The sequence below is a fragment of the Cydia fagiglandana genome, chromosome 3, assembly GCF_963556715.1.
Source record: "Cydia fagiglandana chromosome 3, ilCydFagi1.1, whole genome shotgun sequence".
Taxonomy (NCBI): domain Eukaryota; kingdom Metazoa; phylum Arthropoda; class Insecta; order Lepidoptera; family Tortricidae; genus Cydia; species Cydia fagiglandana.
The window spans coordinates 10,318,910-10,338,136 of NC_085934.1; the positions used below are offsets into that span (position 1 = coordinate 10,318,910).

General features: G+C 37.8%; 4 protein-coding genes across 4 annotated transcripts in view; all 4 read right to left on the reverse strand.

Moving 5' to 3' along the window:
• Positions 1-290: 290 nt before the first annotated feature.
• LOC134680007 (uncharacterized) lies at positions 291-2,264 on the reverse strand. The gene is made up of 2 exons (XM_063538979.1): positions 1,962-2,264; positions 291-1,679 (listed from the first exon to the last, which is right to left on the reverse strand). Exons 1-2 carry the CDS (start codon positions 2,079-2,081, stop codon positions 537-539), a joined length of 1,263 nt encoding a protein of 420 aa, XP_063395049.1. The 5' UTR covers positions 2,082-2,264; the 3' UTR covers positions 291-536.
• A 3,633-nt stretch (positions 2,265-5,897) lies between these two features.
• Positions 5,898-10,976, reverse strand: LOC134680008 (uncharacterized). Its single transcript, XM_063538980.1, has 6 exons — positions 10,850-10,976; positions 9,554-9,590; positions 8,306-8,658; positions 7,624-7,838; positions 7,147-7,345; positions 5,898-6,179 (listed from the first exon to the last, which is right to left on the reverse strand). The coding sequence occupies exons 1-6, from the start codon at positions 10,887-10,889 to the stop codon at positions 5,956-5,958; spliced, it is 1,068 nt and encodes a 355-aa protein (XP_063395050.1). The 5' UTR covers positions 10,890-10,976; the 3' UTR covers positions 5,898-5,955.
• A 1,131-nt stretch (positions 10,977-12,107) lies between these two features.
• Positions 12,108-13,927, reverse strand: LOC134680118 (uncharacterized). The gene is made up of 4 exons (XM_063539168.1): positions 13,805-13,927; positions 13,637-13,723; positions 12,876-13,004; positions 12,108-12,300 (listed from the first exon to the last, which is right to left on the reverse strand). Exons 2-4 carry the CDS (start codon positions 13,681-13,683, stop codon positions 12,108-12,110), a joined length of 369 nt encoding a protein of 122 aa, XP_063395238.1. The 5' UTR covers positions 13,684-13,723; positions 13,805-13,927.
• A 997-nt stretch (positions 13,928-14,924) lies between these two features.
• The window catches only part of LOC134680440 (zonadhesin-like), a 40,767-nt gene continuing 36,464 nt past the window's right edge, over positions 14,925-19,227 (reverse strand). Inside the window, exons 24-27 of the mRNA XM_063539571.1 lie at positions 18,365-18,550; positions 16,227-16,415; positions 15,408-15,602; positions 14,925-15,159 (exon numbers count right to left, since the gene is read on the reverse strand). Coding sequence (XP_063395641.1) covers positions 15,149-15,159; positions 15,408-15,602; positions 16,227-16,415; positions 18,365-18,550 — 581 coding nt within the window. The 3' untranslated portion in view covers positions 14,925-15,148. The remainder of the gene's footprint in view (positions 15,160-15,407; positions 15,603-16,226; positions 16,416-18,364; positions 18,551-19,227) is intronic.

Genomic DNA, 19,227 nt, shown 5'->3' on the forward strand with positions numbered 1-19,227 from the left:
TGCTTCACCTGAAGACCAGTAAGTAGCCTTACCACTAATATACCTACTACATAGTATACGAGCGAGACACATCTTAGAAAGTAAGTTACGCACAAGCTAGTGAATATGGCATTATTGACACTGTTAACGGTGCTAGCAGTTTTTTTACAAACCGAACTATTTCCAATGCAGTTGGGAGTGAATAACTGCTGTGACAATACTGACGATTTATAACTAGGTGTTATAAGATTTATGAGTGTCATTAGTAGGGTACAGGTATGCAACAGGTTAAATCAAAACTCGAAGTTGAGTAAGGGTGTTTTATTAAAGAAAATTGGCATTAACATACATTATTTATCAATTAATATTTAATCTATCAAATGACAAAATTATCCGTAGTCAATAAACCAAAGTCAAGAAGGTGAAACCAAGTATTTGTGCCTCATAATTGCAAAATATTTGATTTATAAAAGCTTCAGAAATCATACATATCTTTATATTATTAGATTACAAATTTAAAATAAGACTACTGTATGTGAATGAATTCAGCATTAAATTTAAAGTACAATACTATTATCTTTATCCCATTTATCGCGATGGGAGTGTGGAGGAGTGTTTTCGCAGTCTCCAATAACTCCTACAGCTTTCGAAATGTTTCTCAAAGAAGTGCTGCTAGCTGCTGGCATGAATTTGGATTTTGATAATGATTTCAGTCTTGGGATATGTGATACTTTTTTGCCTGTAATCGGGCATTTATTGTCATACAATGTGTTGACAGATTTAGAGCGGCAATGAGCATTCTCCCCCTTGTTTTTCATGCAAGACAATGGAGTTCTTAATTCACCTGGGCCTGCTGATCGAGGTTTCTTAGGGGTTTCACGGGTCTCCTCTTCATCTTCATAGATGAGAATACCATCCGAGTCCTTACCAGATCCCTTTGTGATACCATGAATTAACTCTGCATTGGTATTCTGGAGAACTTTAATTAGTGTGTCATCAGACATATCTTCAACATTGTCATCAGTCTTATCTTCAGTTTTAGAAATCACAATGGGAGTTCTTTCTATTCCATTAGTGGGGGATCTTGGGTCTTGAGGTAAAATCTTAAATTTGGCAAAATTAAGTATTTTCTGTTCATCTTCACTATTATTATCGTTGCTCTTTGATTCTTCACTATCTTCTTCATATTCTTCAATACTTTCTTCAATTTTTTCATCAAAGTCAAAGTTTGTTTCTAATAATCGTTTCGGTTTGTGAATGGAGTCCTTAGTAGCATTTTCAATACTATCACTTGAAGCTGTGGATGAGCCTAACGGTTCTTCTACGTCCTTAATAGTGTCATTAAAAGTCAGATTTAGAAACCCATCACATAGGTTTTTCGGAACAATGTCAGGAATTGATTTGGGGACGGAACTATAATCACAAGTGCTATTGTGCAAACTAGGACTGCCACTGTCATCTATAGCTTTAGCCCGTAGCACATTTTTGTCTTTCAATTCTTCAGTGTTGATTCCTAGAACAATAGGTGTTCTCTCAAAGTCCTGAGTAGGTGAGCGAGGATCATAAGATTGTAGGTGATTTTTTATAACAGCAGATAGAATAGGATTGTTGTGAATAAGCTTGTCCTCACCCTGGCCGTTTTCAAAGGTCTTCCGTAAGTCAACATTTTTAGTTATATTGTGCTTTGATCCACCTTTACCCTGTAACAAATGTGTATAATTGTGTATAATCGAGTTTGGTAATAACATGATTCTAAGTTACAATTTTACAATGAAGACATACATTTCTGATAAATAACTATAACGACAAAATGTATATGAACTGCTAGAGATAGAGATCTTCATTTGCTAAACAAGACCTAGACTGAGACCAAGTACTCAGATCGATATTGAGCAAAATTTAAAGGCGGGAAAACATTATTGCTCAGCTGTGTAAACCGTAAAAGTGTACCACTATACTAGGGAATATTAAACACAAATTACCTGTAAAGGTGTCCGCGAAATCTCCGGCGTAGGAGACCTTGGATCAGCATTGATTTCATGGTCGTTTTTTAGGACCTGAACAGCTGCTTCATTTGTTACTTTGCTGGTGTTGCTTCCCATTGTCTTAGTGCATAAATTGAATTTCTTAAACGAATTGCACTAGGCCACTTTAAACATATCGCACATATAACTTTCTTTAGCTACTTACTACTACAACAACTTTAACAACTTCCAGTGCAGAGACAAAAAAATTAAAATAGTAACGGTTGAATGTGTCACTTTTTTTCCTAATTTAAACGCTGATTGACAGTGACAGAACTCACAATGCTACCAGCCGCAGAAAAATAAAGACTATTATACACGAGGGGATATGATTGATTATGATCACATTTAGCCCCCATTCGCACGAGAGCTTTTTCAACGCGCGGTAAAAAAGCGCTTGAATCTGTCCGCACTCTAAATTCGATTTAACGACCAAGGCTTAAAGTCGAAAATATGATATCGTTGTCGTGTGAATACATACATGGTTATCCATTTGTGTCATACAAACGCTTTTTTAACGCGCGTTGAAAAAGCTCCCGTGCAAATGGGGGCTAAGGGCGCTACAGAGCTTGGAACAAATCGCATGCGATTTTTAACCGACAGTTTTTGGTGAGCGTTCAGTCAGATAGAACAATCAAATTGCCAATTTAGTCAGAAACTGAATTCAGCGAGCTCAAGGCCGCTTTTATAATAGAGTCTGTGCGGAAAGAGAAGAGTCGTGGCAGAAACGGGAACTAACATTTTAAATTTTATATGGCAATCAAACCTTTGACACCTTGTCATGTAAAAAGTAAACAAACTTCTGTCATTGTATATTTATTAACAAAAACCGCAAGTTTTATGTATAAAATATTTTCAAAACACGATAAAACCGTACATAAAACCACAAGGAAAATTATATTTAACATTGTTCGGTTTTGTCAGCGGGAAGAAAACGGCTAAAAGCCGACTATCGACTTACAAAAAGTCGCGGAACGTGTTTCCGCTATTCGCGGGTATTGATGTTGTATTTAATATTAAATAATTACCTATTTAATAAGGCCCCTAAGTAACTTGTCTCCGGTACATAATCGGTAAGTATATTCATTCAAAATATATTAATTTTCATAAATGTGCAGGTCATTCATGGTCTTTAAAATAACTGACAAATAGTCTTGATACTTGCCATTTTATGCATATTTATATGTAATTTTTTTTTCAGGATTGTGTAAAAGTACCTACGGCATCTCGAATAAAAGACCGCTAAGTAGGTGATATGCAAGAATTCGTAATCTACGTGCCGGATTCAAGCACATCCAGTTCAGATGAAGATAGTTCTATGAGTGTCCCTGGTTGTTCTGAAGCTAGCTCAAACATAAGTGACATTGAATATTTTAATTCAGACTTCGATTACAAAGAATAAAACTTTTTCTAATAAAATATTTCTTTATTTGTAGGTTCTGTTAGTTACGAAATTATATTTCACTAGACGGGCCCGCAGCTCCGCTCGCGTAAATGAAATGTAAATAGTCCCCATTTCCCTGTCTGGATATTGACATTACTTACGACGGCTACGGTGACGCAACGACCGAAAATGAGTCCTGGCTTCCGACACCAAATCACACCATGTTTCCCGCTCTTGCGATAGCTCTCGTCAGTCGCCATGGCCGAGGTTGATCAGATCTTGAGCAACCCTTGAGCTCCAAAATATCTGAGCATGCACTTTAACTACATTATAATTTACATTGTTCAGATATTTGTGAACACCTCACCCGTTCCGATATATCTGATGGTGACTGTTCAGCAAGAAGAAGAAAAATCCTACCTAGTCGAGTCGCATCGTATTACGCGAGAAAACAGTTCCCGAATTGGTTATATCTGTAAAGTCATTAAAGTATAATTATCACACACACATTATTACGGGCACCATCCCTTAAACTGATGGGTTCACTGGCCCATCTCGGAAGCCGTGAAAGTCAATCTGAATAATATAACTCAAAAAGAAATTTAAAACAATAAAATACAAATTATTAACACGATAATCATACGATAATATTAATTTGATTGATATGTCATGTCATAAATGGCATAAGGCACTCGTATGGGCTATGGACTAAGGTTGAGGTTGGCAGCACTTTTTATTTTACTTCGTGTAAAAAAACTCAGAAATACCTGTATACCAACATGACAAACATAATTTAGGTTACTTTAACTTACGGATAATTTGGTCTAGGCTGGAGCACCACCAAACGAAAACAACCGAGAGTTGCCGAAAATGGGCGAATATAGTAAAATCAAGATTGTTATGAAAATTTCTTTTACTTATTGTAAATTAAATACGCATAGAAAGCGATAGTTTTTATGTTCTAGTTTTATTCCTATATGCAGATAATAGATTTAAACAGTTTTTTCTTATCATACGTGCCTTGTATTCGAGATACGTGTCAAAAACTTTTTTACAAATTTGTAAGGCGCCATCTCTCTTCTTCGCTGGTTTTTTATCCCGTTCTGGTTTTTCAATTTTATATATATGATATTTAGCAGTGTTGTGACATAGGGGAGGGGGGAGTCACAAACATTGTGACGTCACTTTAACTTCATCAATATTCATCAGTAACCGAAAATTAATTTATATTTTTTTAATCGCTGTACATTTAAATAATGAGGTAGGTAGGAATGTAATTTTCGTTCCTAATTGGTTTTGCGTTATAAAATTACTAATATTTCTTTTACAAAAAATATTTTTTTATAAAAAAAATACAGCCGAGTTAGTATTGCCGATTTCGTTGAAAACAAAATTGCCTAAATGTGACGTCACACAAGGTGGGGAGGGATTTGCAAAATGTGACCAAGTGTGACAAGGAGGGGGGGAGGGGTCAAAAAACCTAGAAATTCGTGAGACGTAATTAATGGATGATTCCTTATGCACTATTTTTATTCATATCCATATTTATTATTAATAATGTACACATACATTACAAGTCAAGTTTACAATGGGTGAAATATATCCCAGATAAAATTACAGTTCTATTGCCCAATTTCTACCCGATTTACCCGGTTTTAATAACTGTTGGACTGCACAGATTAGGCAGTACATAAATGAGACTCTATCTTGTTTGGTACTAAAATTACAGTTGTATTGGGCAGATTCTTAACTAGTTTTAGCACTTTTAGCAGTTTTGTCAATCGCACTGTCACTTTTTAGTATCTGAGACATAAAAACAAGTGTGTTTTAAAAAGAAAACTAGTGCCTGCGCTAAATCAGGGGATTGAGTTGATGAGCCGACACCACCACCAGGCTCCGTTTAGTAAGCCGTGGTAAAAAACCGGAACAAAAGGGATTCAAGTATCATGACCTTTAGTGTCGTACTATAATCACGTGACCAGTGTTGTCAGCATAGCAAAAACCATAAAATAGCACTGGCGCGCCCTCAAATCCCACGACTCTTCTCTTTCCGCACAGACTATACTATCATATCACTAGTGACTAGATGCTAGTGGTGCTACCTACGCCTTAGAGGATATAACCAACGGAGACGCCATGTCTAAAATTTTCGGTAGAAAATAGTCTGCCGTTTTTTGCGGGGGAGGGGCACATCAAATGTATAGGTAGTACGTCATGTCAGATAAACGTCAGTCCATACATATGGTTGACATGTGGTTGACCATTGGCCGCCTATTTTCGACAGAGGGGAACGCCCGTTAATGGCGGCTCCAAGACCTACGCAGAGCTTTGCCTAATATTACATATTAATAATCTGTGACCTATGCCGATATGAACTCGCATTCGTAGTCAAATTTATGAAATTATTGTTAAAGTTACACGCAAGGAATATAATATTATTTCTTATTTAATTAATACTGAAGTACAGAACAAGTATGAGTTTACACAGTGTAATGAATAATAATTTGCTGAAAAAAGTAGAAGTTGTGCTCGTGCATTGACACACCGCTACGGAACATCGCTATAAAATTATGGCTGCTTGGTGCTTCTTTTGCGAATTGGCTGACAGACGAAAGCGTGCGTCCAAGCACCTCGGCGGCAAACTGGCGTCACGCGAGAACTTCTAAAGCCGCGCATACACTTGACACGGCATCGCGAGCCTTCGGCGAGCCCCTTGCCGTTGCCGACGGTAGCGCCTTGGCAGCTGACGCGTCCACGTTCGGGCGGCGGTGGCAGCTCGCACCATGTTTTGGCTGTGGAATTCAAAAAATCACTAAATACGTCGGTGCTCGGATCAATGAAAGTGGGATGCATATTATACGCGGAGACTTAGCCAACACGTAAAGGTCATATTGACATTATAATGAAATTTAAAGGACCGAGCGGATGTTGAACTTGCCTGGGTTTACAGGCAGAGGCAGCACCTGCCAGGATGTTGAGACTTGATAACATCTAAAATGGACTAAGCTATTGCGTGACGTAACGTAAGCACAGAATAATTAATAGTACCGTACAGAAAGGAAGTAGGAAGTTTCCTCCTACAAAACCGAAGTTTGACAGCGGTTCAGGGTCGAATCATGCTGTCCCTTTCTAATATATGGCACTATCCCTTTCGGCTATCTAGGGTTGTCAAAAATCAAGTGATTATCTTATCTGTGATCGTGCACGCAAAAGGAAGTCAAGTGGTGCCAACCCTAATAATTGCTCGGAGCAATGCTGAGCCGAGCGGAGCCGAGTTTGACCGAAGTCAGGAGCTTCGCACCCCTGACGTAAGACCGAAATACATGGTTTTATCCCGCGTGTTTTAACCTTAGGCACATAATAAATAATAATACTAGGTAGAGAAGACTCACTCTCTAACAAAACGCGTCGGTTACGATCAGGACAGATATGGCGGCAAGGTGGCGACAGCGCCACGCGCGGCTTATGGCTAGCCACCAAAATTGGTGTGGAACGGATGTACTTTTAGCTACCTGTAGCAAAGCGACGAAATCGCGAAGTGAGCCACGCGAGCCTTACGCTACGTCTTACGTAGGCGAACAACGCGCGAACGCGCCGCGCCGCCTGACATTCGCGTGCAAATCGCGCCGCACCGCGTTCGCAACGAGATCGCTTACGTAGGACACTTCTATGGGCATCAAAGGATTGATTTCGCCGCGCCGCGCCGCGCCGCGTTCGCGCGTTGTTCGCCTACGTAAGACGTAGCGTTAGGTACTCTACCTTTGCAAACCGGAAGATCTCCTTTCCACTGCATATCGTCGCCGCATACTTGAGTCGTCGGTCCACTTAGCTCGAGGTGTTTATTGTAACAAGTGAAGTTGCATTGCTTGTTCCGGTCCCAGCAATGGGCTACCAAGTGTTTCGGTGTCACGCATCCCTGAGTCACGACGTGCACTTGCATTTTACATAACTGGAGATTCTGAAAGAGAAAGATAACTCTTCTTGCACTGTCAATAACTACGCGAGTTAAGTATACAGAATTTTGATCATTACTAGAAAATTTCGGCGGGTACCGCTGTGACCGGGTGATCTAGTGGTCAAGACGATGCCAGTTCGATACCGGCCTTGGCCACCAGTAGGCTTGGTCACTTTTTCTTTAGTAGGTAATTAGGTATATGGCATCTATTTCAGCATAAGTAATTCTTAATAGTCAAGTTATGTTGAATAAGAATTTAGCTGCTACATTTCGACACTTACCTTGTTTTTGTACATTATTCGCCCAACGATCATGTGAGACCCTTGTTCCAATAAAGAGCCCATCTTCGGTCCGTACAAATGCACAAATCTTGCATTTCTTGGCGCTTTTCGTCCCGAGCACGCTCGAAGTGTTGGGGTCTGCAGTACAACTCGTCCAGATGATGCCTTTGCTACCAACGTTAGGTCATGTGGGCATTTCACACATATGTTAACATCTGTAAAAATTTTAAAATTAGCGAGCAGTTCAAGTTTAATGTGAATTTTAATTTTGATAAATGTATTTATGTAGATGCATCATCTCTTAAAAGTACTCACTCATTGAAAAAGAAAGCATTAGTCATATTTATTTCATCTTCTTCATAATTAGGTATATGGTTAGGTAATTAGGTATATATTATATAAATAGGTACTTAAAACCAAGTTGGTGCAAATGTGCCTCACGACTAAAGCTCTAAATAAGGTACCAATAGATGAGTACTTATATGCTCTACCTTCCCCCTTTATTTATAGGTTTCACTATAATTTAAGAGAAGTGTCGTTAGTTATCTATATATAATATAAAGAAAGTGACTAGACTTATTTTCAATTAAACCGTTTTTATTAACGTGAATTAACACTTGCTCATTTTGACATTATCGAACCCAAGCAAATCGTATCGACATTTATCATACTAAAGTCTTACCATTCGCAGCAAAGGTGTCCACATCCTTAGATTGTATTCGAGAAAGCTCTGCGCGTTCACCAGCTCGCACAACATGTCTGCCAGGATACACGAAAGTAACTTCTTCATTCACTTTTTCCCTAACATGCTCATTAAGATACGCATCAGACTGATAGTACAAACGCGGATCTTCGCGTGGCTGGTGGACTTTGACCGGAGCCTTGGAGGCTTCGGCGGCATGAGGGGGTACTGAGGGTAGCGCCGGCGCGTGCTGGTACCAGCTGTTATGATCGTCATAATCATTGCTTCTTAAAATTAGCCTATCGTTTTCTTGTCCTGGATTGAGCGGTACTTGATTTGAGAGCTGTTTAATTCTGAAACAGACGCAAGTGATATTTTAGTCTGGCTGGTTCGCTATCCATCGACGCCACTTCGGTAATCCTGTAAATATTTAGGCAAGAATAGGTAAGTATACCTATTTGCAATCGTGGAATGTTCCACACTCAGTCTAGTTCCCTGTGCAATTCCTATTGACGCAGGTACTATATATTTCGGTCCAATCGAAAGCTATTATCGGTAAAATATTTCCCTGATTTATCTCTCCATTTATTTATATAGTTTACAAAATCTACATTTCACAGGCATGCTGATATATTTATAGCGCTAAACTAAACATTTGTTAAGTGTAGGTAATCAAAATACAACATTTAGTATTTTGTACAATCTGTTACTTTGTGGTGTATCGCGGATTTAAAATAGGTAATATTTAATATAGTTTATGTGATTTTGATTTGTTATGTTTTATAGTTAGTATTTTCCTGGCGTTGGTGGGGCTAAGTTTGTTTATCCCTCGTGCCTTGACACCCTCGCAACGCTCAAGATTCCACTTTTACGCTCGTGGTTCAATTTTGGAATATTTCGTTTGCACGGGTATCAATCAAAGAACGAGGAGTTAACAACTGTGCCCCCTAGTAAAACTAATAAGTAACTTCTGGTATTTTAGTCTAGGTCACACAAACAGACGCGGCGGGGGACTTTGTTTTATAAGGTGTAGTGATGTATGCCCAGCTACCTATGCATGCCCATACGTAATACTCTAAAAGCATAACATGCCGTAAAAAACCGCAAGACGTAAGTATTCATAATAGGTATTTGAACGTTATTTGGAGAGATGATGGAAGCGGCGACTCGATTATTGTAGCAGATCTAAAATGTGAGCAAATGCGAGTGTCGCGAGCCGTGCCAAGCGGAGTGCGTCACTGCACTAACCTGTTGATGTCTATGTCCGCGCGGCGTCCTAGAGCTCCTGAAAGTTTTACACAAAGTTCACAATATTGTATAATACGAGTAGGTACAGGCTGGCCCATTTAGATCGGTCAGTATGGGAAAATCTAAAACTATAAGACATACGACATACGACGATCTCTTCTTAGTAACCATGTCATCGATTTTAGTTACAAGAAAAACTGCATTCATACATTTAAAAAAAATGTGTAGGCACTCAGCTCAGGAATCGAACTCGGACGTTTTGAAAAATAAAACTAACACTATTTCTATTAAGATGTCGATTGTATAGGGTTTAAGCAGTAAACAGTATATTGGGCAAAGGTCCTGATACTTCTGATGTCACTTTTGTTGTCGTCACGATTTTATTTAACTTAACCAGCCGGCGTATTATGGATGGCTTTATCCATCTTTATCCACGTGATAAAATAACTGTCACTTTTTAATACCGTGGGATAGAAAGTGACGGAAACCGTTTTATCACAGTGTCACGTAGACAAAAACGACCATCATATCCATACAGAACAATTAACTGAGAATCTTACACAGATTTGTCTAGCAAGAATGAGAATTAGATGTTGTCCATACGGTACAATCAAGCTGATCGGTGTAACATATATTTTTTTGAATATTATATTTGGAAATAGATTAATACTTATGCCATTAATAATTAAGATTTTCGAAACCGTATACTCAAATCTGTACATTTGTTTCGGTAACTACATACACATAATTATACACGGCACACAGGAAGGTATATATATCGGCCCTATTCTAACTTTAACACTAGAGATCATCTAGAGATGAATAAGATACGATATCGAGAAGATATAGTTATTTGTAAGTTAGATATGTCAAATTTGACATTTCCGCGATTCTGGAGGTCCCAGCGAAATGCTATACTGGTTATATATGATCGCAGCTTAGGGAGGTCCACTTGAACGATTTGTACTAGTTATGACTTAGATATCCAAGTCACATCTAGTCGATATCTAATGTAGATCTAGTTGATCTCTAGATCGTCTCTAGATCTTGTGATTATCTCGAAATCCGAATACAGGCAGATATCCCTCTTTTTGTGTCGATGATTAAACTAAGTGATAAAAATTCCAAAAACTTAATCGACAAAAATCGAACCTGCACACAAAATTTTACCGGACATACGAAAGCATTTTTGCCCAAGATGAAACGGACACCTTCACTAACGCTCGGTCAAAATTTAAACTAAATTCACGATTTCTCGTTTTAAAATATAAAATCAGCTTAAACCAAAAAACTTACCAAATACACCAACAATCAACAATGCAACCAAAATCTTCATTATGATTCGGTAACGGTCATTTGCGTTTTAAGAATTAATTATTTAACAAGTGTCATGTACAATACAATATAACGATAATGTGTAAATCGAAAAAAAAAAAACAAAATCTAGAAAAATTGCAGTGCGCAAGTTCGTAACCGGCCAATGTTTGCAAAAAGCGCGCGGAAACTGCTCTCAAAACTAGCCTAGACTGAGAATTGGTTCAGGAAATCAACCTTGAAACTTGATTCTAAACATTCCACCTATCTCACTTGCGCTTCGGCTGGTAAAGCATCGAGGAAAAGAGATCATATGAATATTGTCTACAATTTCATACTTTAGTTTACACAGTTTTCACTAGATATTTCATACTTTAGGTAGGTATGTGGGCGGCTAAAGTCGCTTGCCAGGTTTTTTTCAATTGGTAATAAATACTGCAAATTATGTATGAAATGTATTGAGGCGTTTGTGTTTTGTTCAGTACATCGTCGTTTACCACGTCTAAAAGTCTTAACAGCCACTGGAAAACTGCTACGTTTGTCTACAGTGTCTACACTATTGTCGCGCTGCAAATATCAAATAAAAACTGAGTTTTCCATGGCTGTTACGATTGCCGATTGTTAGGTATGAGTGTGGGGGGGGGGGGGGAGAGCTGTTTGTGATGGATTGATGAATGATGATCAGTCCTACTGACTTGTCGACCTGTCATCGTAGACAAAAAGCATTTTTACCTCGGCAGCTCAAATAAGCGTGGTATACATGTACATTGCTATGTACTTTTTTAACAAGTTGTAGGTAATTTATACCTATTTAAATGTTACATGGTTTAATAACTTGTAAGTATTGTGTACTTAATATGTGATCTTGTTCAGCACAGTATCGTGTTGTACAACAAGATATGAAAGTTATTTGTACCTTGTGGCTTTGAGCTCTTTGCTACGCTTATGATTCTAAATAAGATAACTCGCTACGCTTGTGGATCTAATGTAGATTCATCTGCTTGCTTCGAATTCAACACTCCAGATAAACGAGATAAAATACAGTAAATGTTAATCAGGCATTTAATTACCCCAAAAACAAAATACACTTATTTCAAATCATGATAACTTGCAAAACTCCATGGTCACACGAAACTGGAAGGTCATATTTCTGTAAATGTTCTATAAACACTCCAAGGTTACAAACGATGGTACAGACGCACATCACCTCACAATGGTAAGCCTTTGTATTGGATAACACTCAGAACTTGTTGCAGGTCTGGAAGCAGCAGGGATGGAAGGGTGGGCTGGGGCACGTGAAGGTCTGGCAGGGCGGGCAGGCGGGGCAGCACTCGCCGGGATACCAGACCGTGCGCGCGTAGCGCCCGCTGGGCCGCGTGCACGCGCCGTGGTTGAAGCAGTGCGCCTTGCATGGCATGTCGTAGCGGCATGGCCTGAATGATGCGAAGTTGTTAATATTTTTAACGCTATAGCCGTAAGCTCTGTTTTCCTAGGATAGCGGTGCCGTCATACAGCGGCCGTCTCCATACAAAATAATACGGCTAAATACGGATACAGTAGAGGTAGTATTTTGTATCGAGACGGCCGCTACATGACGGTACCGCAATCCTAGGAAATCATAGCTTAAACGTATGAATAAACATATTGGCATTTCTGTATTCTTCATTTGGCATATACTTATGAAACACTTGAGATGACGTTGAACATTCAGCTGATCTGACTCTGGAGGGAGGAGATGGCCTATAGAAGTACAACTCAACCTCGTTGACTTTAAATTTGTTACAATCGTAATAAGAAAAGCACCTACAGTTTGCGATAAGCTCGCTCAACACTCATGCGCGAATCGCGGCGCGAAGCCGCGAACGCGCGTGTGGATTCCATTTCACAGATCTGCACGAGTGTGGAGCGGATATAAATTATTGTTTTGATAAAAAAACTTATTCATGTGCGATCAAGATTTATATAAGCGTTACTTAGTGCACCTGTTACGATGACTGAAATTAAATACCTCTCCATTGGAGCGTTAGTGGGTCCACTGCAATAGCAGGCGCATTCCCTTGTAAACGGCTGGGGTCGGGGCTGCCCGTAGCGTGGCCGCTTGTGGTAGATGCTGTACTCTCCGCGTACACAGCCGTACCTATACAACACATACGTCTTTACATGGTGCTTACCTACATGTTTGTTCAGTAAAAATGAAAACGCTCAGACAGCGGTAGGCATGCAAGTAAGAGTAGGTACAGGTACAGTCACCTGCAGTAATATATTACCTACTCGTCGAAGGCCGCAAAAATATCTGACACGATCTTAAATATTTGTAGAGCCATAAGACCGTGTCACATATTTTTGCGGCCTACGAAGAGTAACATATTAATGCAGGTCACTGTACTACAAATGGTCTCTGTCTGTAACAGTTTTTTAAGGTAGGATAGGTTTTCGTAACACATACATAGCGTCGTCTCGTTCAAACATCGGAGCGACGTGCTAATCGCATCCAGTGTAATAACCGCCTAAGTTTATACTAATTTTGTAGTTACTTTTCAACAGTAGCGTTTAAAACTTATTTAGATATAAGTAGTATTTAGTTGCATATAGTTTCAATGTATCAGACATATTGTAGTAGGTACTAATTTGCAAAACTAGCTCTTCTGCTGATGTGGTTAAAGTCGACTCATGTTACAAAAATTAACTATTAAAAAAACTTGTGAACGAAGTATTTCTCAGCATGTGAGTTTCAGGTAGGCTATGAATAAAATAAAAATAAACAAATACCTAGGACACGGCCGGCAGCATTCGTAACCTCGGGGTAATACAGACATTAGACAGAATCGCAGACGAATTCGGCTAATACTTGCAAAACTAAAAGAAAAAAATATGAAAATATACTATCTTATCAAGTTAATAAATATTATGTACTTACCTACATTACCAATTACTAACCGTGACGCTTTTTGATGTTTCTAAATTGTATTTTCCAATTTTTATGATAATTTGAAATTTTTATTAAATTTTTTGTATTTTTGTCTGATTTAGTTATAAAAAATATGAAAAACTGACAGGTTTTTTTTTCATTTCTATATATAGTTGACAATTGTTTTGTACCAGTTGCACAGTTAAACACATCTTCAAAGAGGTACGTAAGCGGAATGTGACAATACCTTATTCATAGGTAGGGTCTGTGCGAAAAGAGAAGAGTCGTGGAATGTAAGGGAGCCCATACATTCTACGACTCTTGTCTTTCCGCACAGACTTTATATATTAATTTCATAGAAATTTGACGTTTAACACTTGCACTGCGTGTGCTATTAAAAGCGTCGCAGACTTACCTTGGTCTTAATCTAGTCTTTGACCCGTAGGTGTATTTAATTACATTGTTATTGTAAATGGTCTAAGATTACATCACTTGTGTCTCCCAGGGTCTCCAATATTTCGATATTACTATCTATTGACTGTTGTTCTCGGTAAATTAATGATTGATAAAAGAAAGGCAATAATTATTTCCATGGGCCTTGGGATGGGATGGGACTAATACCAGCCATCAACCTGGGCAGCCTGGGAGCGATTCATGAGCTACAGGGGTGCTCTCATGTATGTCTAATATACTTGGTCAAGCAGATCTTGTCAGTAGAAAAAGGCGGCAAATTTGAAAAATGTAGGCGCGAAGGGATAGCGTCTCATAGAAAGTTCTCATAGACTGCTTAGAGTAACCAAAAAAAGTCTGCAACGATTTTGATAGCACACGCAGTGCAAGCGTTATTTATACGTCAAACATCATTTACTGAATTTAAACTATAATTCGTAGATAAACTCACTTCTAGGTCCTGTCTCCTATGGGCCATCTCATGTCATTACTAGAATGTTCCTTAGTTATATTATAAGTTTTTAATTGTAGTTAGTTTTAGTTTTATATTCCTATTTATGTCTTTTAGTAATTTATGTAATTTAATATTTTGTCAGTGCAATAAAGATTATTATATTGAACTTAGTTATATAATAATTAAATAATTTATAAGTTTTATAACTATGGGCATAAATATAGGGATTAAAAAAACAACACACATCAAAACATAGTAATTTATAATATAAATACATTTACATGATAACGTGTGGACACGTTACTTGGCAGATGTGTACAATAAGTACTTACTAAAAAAAATCTTTATGATTCCGATAACACATAGGTATATATAAACACATATAATACAGGTAATAATTATTTATAGTTTAAGAAAACAATTAGCAATTAAAATTACTCGTAGTTCTTCTGCGTGTCTTTTTTATTCATCAAATTGGGGCTGAAACAAATAATTGAAATTTTATAATTATAATAACACGGCAGATCACGAGAAGGAGTTAATTTAATATCCCATTCCTATGTAGTTATTTGTCATTTCAATCAATGTGATATTGTATTATGACCGTATCTCAGATTTTCATTAAGGGAGGGTATTTCTTCGGTAAGTAAAGCATTTGCCTTATTGGCTACATTTTGTAAGTTCCTTATTTATTTGTAATGGCGTGTGACCAATGACCATCTACTTACGGCATTCATTTTCTGTGACACACGTATTCGTCTGAGGGTTTCTCCAATACCCTTGCGCGCACGCACACTTCGGCTCGCAATCATTTGGGTCGCCTTCCCAAAACGGAGGAGAGTTGTATCTCTCATCACAATACTCCCAGTCACCCAAATGTTTGCACTTGAATACCTCGTGATCTCTGGTGCATTCTACTGGAGCTGCAATAACAAAATTAATTAATTATATGTACTTACACATAAATTCATCGTTAACAACAGTATGTTGCTGTTACTTTGCCATATGCGAAGCAGCGATATTCCAATGCGATATACGGTAACTCGAGTAGGTAGGTAGGTGTACATATAAATTTATAATTATCTATGTAATTGGAATTTCGGCAGAACAATTGTCAGAGCCACGTTGGCCATACTTACTCGTAATTTTATTAAGTACGTAAGTACTTATAAATATGACTACTTCGATATTAAATCGAAATTGTTACGTGTTGTTTACAAGACATTTAAGCCTAATTTAAGCTACATATAAGGTAAACGTACTGGTGCTCGACGCGGTCCCAGTACATGTCATCTTGAAACTTAAGTCATTGTTAATAGAGGTGACAGCAGGGTGTCATCCATTGGGCATTAGCATGTCGAGCACTAGTACGTTTACCTTACCTTACCTATAGGCTATTAGATTTGATTGTCATAGAAATATCAAAACCTTTATCGTAAAAATCAATTGAAAACATTGATAATAAACAGTTTTCATTGAAATCTCCACAGTAGTTTTTAAGTAATAAAATTATTTGATATTTGACAAATTATGAGTAGGTAACTTACGACAATCAGGCGACTTGATGCAGTTGTTATTGACGTCATATCTATAGAAGGGCTTGCATCCACACCCTCCCGGGCAGTCTCGTGGTGGCTTGCACAGAATCGTTTGATCTGATTGAGGACACCTTACTTGGGGGCATCCTTTAAATGTGCATGTTACAAAGGTTTGATTGCGAGGACAGTGGATGTAATCTAAAATTGGGATCGAAAAATTACAATTCATGAGAAAATATATACAAAAAATCAGACAAATATATATATAAAATTATCTTTGCTGATCAGAATTAAGGGATAAGCGATTACCATTAATATATTTCAGTTCATTATAGTATCGGCACATGTAAAAATGGGTTCTCAGTTGCAATAGTGGTATTGAATATTTCGATTTAGAGACAATATTAATTCAAATAGCAAGAAACATTATGGACGTAAGAAATTTTCATAGGTATGCAAACATCATTACCATTACTATTAGAAGTATTAGATCAAATTAAATTATTTTCAGAAAATATTTTGATTTGTTTTTATTTCAAGTAGAAACCTTACTACATATATAAATTATAAACTGAAATAGGGTTGTACGTTGTTTCATATACTACATTTTCGTAGAATTGCGCTTCATAGAAAATGTTTCTCATATTATCATTTCATAGAATGATCAACTTCCAGTGCACTTACATTGTAGATGCTGTACTTGTCGATTTTTTTTTATAGTTGAAAGAATTAATGTTTCGAAATTCATGTCATAAAATTTCAGGTCATTTATTATTATTCCTTATAATATTAAGTTTATATAAAACTTGTTTCCAAGCCTGCATATTCATAGAATTTTGTTTCACATTTTATTAAACTTAATATTTACATTTTCATAGAAGGCTCAGTAACTCAATACTTACTTTGTCAAAAAATAAATCATAGATCTTTGTAACCTAACCTAACCTACTTTTCTGACAACAGTTTGTTTCCGCAGGGGTCGCAGTTCTAACCTAACCTAACCTACTTTTCTGGCAACAGTTTGTTTCTGCGGGGGTCGCAGTTCTAACCTAACCTAACCTACTTTTCTGGCAACAGTTTGTTTCCGCAGGGGTCGCAGTTCTAACCTAACGTAACCTACTTTTCTGGCAACAGTTTGTTTCCGCAGGGGTCGCAGTTCTAACCTAACCTACTTTTCTGGCAACAGTTTGTTTCTGCGGGGGTCGCAGTTCTAACCTAACCTAACCTACTTTTCTGGCAACAGTTTGTTTCTGCGGGGGTCGCAGTTCTAACCTAACCTAACCTACTTTTCTGGCAACAGTTTGTTTCCGCAGGGGTCGCAGTTCTAACCTAACCTAACCTACTTTTCTGGCCACAGTTTGTTTCTGCGGGGGTCGCAGTTCTAACCTAACCTAACCTACTTTTCTGGCAACAGTTTTTTTTCCGCAGGGGTCGCAGTTCTAACCTAACCTAACCTACTTTTCTGGCAACAGTTTGTTTCTGCGGGGGTCGCAGTTCTAATATTACAATTCTTTGCATTGAGTTTCTTCTCAATAAATCTAAATGAAGTGCATATAAGTTCTGAAATAATAATATTTTGAAAGAAAATACTCGAACTAAATATTATATCAAACAGTTCATATGAAACAACAATCTATGAAATCTGTGTCTACGAAACAAGAATACACGAAACATAACTCTACTGTTTGATAAGTTTCTAAATTTAAAAAGTTTGATAGTAATATACATTCAACTGAATTTCTGTGAAATATGTTTCAAACAAAGTAAATAGTCTATGAAACAATAATATTGGAACTAAAAGTATATGAACCAAATAATATATGAAAGAATTTCTGAGAAACGACATTCTATGAAATTTCTGTCTGTGAAATAGGGTGACACCCTGAAATAGATGTCATATTAAACTGAATAATGTCATAAGTAACCAAGAGGCATTGGAGCCCCAGTCTGGAATCGAACCAGGCATCCTCTGCTATCGCACCTGCTACACACACCTGCACCTGGACAGCCACTTTGCCGCGATAGCTGAGGACGCTGGTTCGATTCCAGCCTGGGGCACTAGAGGCCTTGGTCACTTTTTCTTAGTATATGACATTTATTTCAGTTTATCATAAACATTCATGATAATATTCATTACGTTTCCTTACCTGCGCATGTTTCAATTTTAACGCATTTCCCATCTTTCCCTTGTTTAGATAGAACGTAGCCTTCATTGCACTGACACCCTGGGCTACAAGGTTTGCTCGGGCATACTGGTTTAGTGTTGTAGCAAGTGCCTGGGCAGGGGCTACGGCAATCCGTCCAGGAGGCGTTGGGATCTTTACACACGCCCGCTGCAAAAAACATTTTTCATATCTCATGCTCTGAAAGTGGGTCGTTGTTGTTGTAAAAGGTGCGCAGAAAGTGATACGTTTATGCTCTAGTGCAGAAAACTGGTGTACTCCTCTGCGTCCCCGTCCCACGAACTACTGGGTGGAAACAAAATGGAAAATAGTGTCTTTATTTCCTCGCCTGGAAGAATTGGTAATTGTTTAATTTTACTAATCCCACGTTGATCCTTTTTATATAAAAAAATGATGTGAATTGTTAAAAACAAATTATTCTTGATTTATTTCGTTGAATTCTATTTACTCGATTTCATAAGGCGGGAACCAAAAGGAATACACCAAAAATATTTTTATAAACCTTACACTTGCGTAAATGAGCAAAGGCAGAATCTTATACAGCCACATTTAAACGTTTGTACGATATTAAATTGATTTTAAAGTTGTTTAGCACTATATTCATGATAATAAAATAAAATACAAGATAAAAATTACTTATATTATTAATTAAATTGTTATTTAATATTTAAAATACTTTTATTATGTTATTACGTGGTGCGGCGCACCAAGGTCGCGGTGTGGTCCGGTCCGGTAGTCTGTTGCGGCTTTTAGAACGAAAAAGTATAAAATTAAAAAGTAAGAGCAGGGGTGCGAAGCTCCTGACTTCGGCCTAACTCGGCTCCGCT

Bases quoted from the DNA above. Each gene is read 5' to 3' on its own strand.
- LOC134680007 (XM_063538979.1), bottom strand. From the start codon at position 2,081: ATGGGAAGCAACACCAGCAAAGTAACAAATGAAGCAGCTGTTCAGGTC. The intron at 1,680-1,961 runs GTAATTTGTGTT...CATTTGTTACAG, and splicing joins TTTCGCGGACACCTTTACAG to GGTAAAGGTGGATCAAAGCA.
- LOC134680008 (XM_063538980.1), bottom strand. From the start codon at position 10,889: ATGAAGATTTTGGTTGCATTGTTGATTGTTGGTGTATTTG. The intron at 7,839-8,305 runs GTAAGACTTTAG...AAATTTTTACAG, and splicing joins GGACACCTTTGCTGCGAATG to ATGTTAACATATGTGTGAAA. The intron at 6,180-7,146 runs GTAGAGTACCTA...TGAATTCCACAG, and splicing joins AGATCTTCCGGTTTGCAAAG to CCAAAACATGGTGCGAGCTG.
- LOC134680118 (XM_063539168.1), bottom strand. From the start codon at position 13,683: ATGTCTGTATTACCCCGAGGTTACGAATGCTGCCGGCCGTGTCCTAG. The intron at 13,005-13,636 runs GTATTTGTTTAT...TGTGTTGTATAG, and splicing joins TGCTGCCGGCCGTGTCCTAG to GTACGGCTGTGTACGCGGAG. The intron at 12,301-12,875 runs GTATTTAATTTC...CGCATCATTCAG, and splicing joins ACTAACGCTCCAATGGAGAG to GCCATGCCGCTACGACATGC.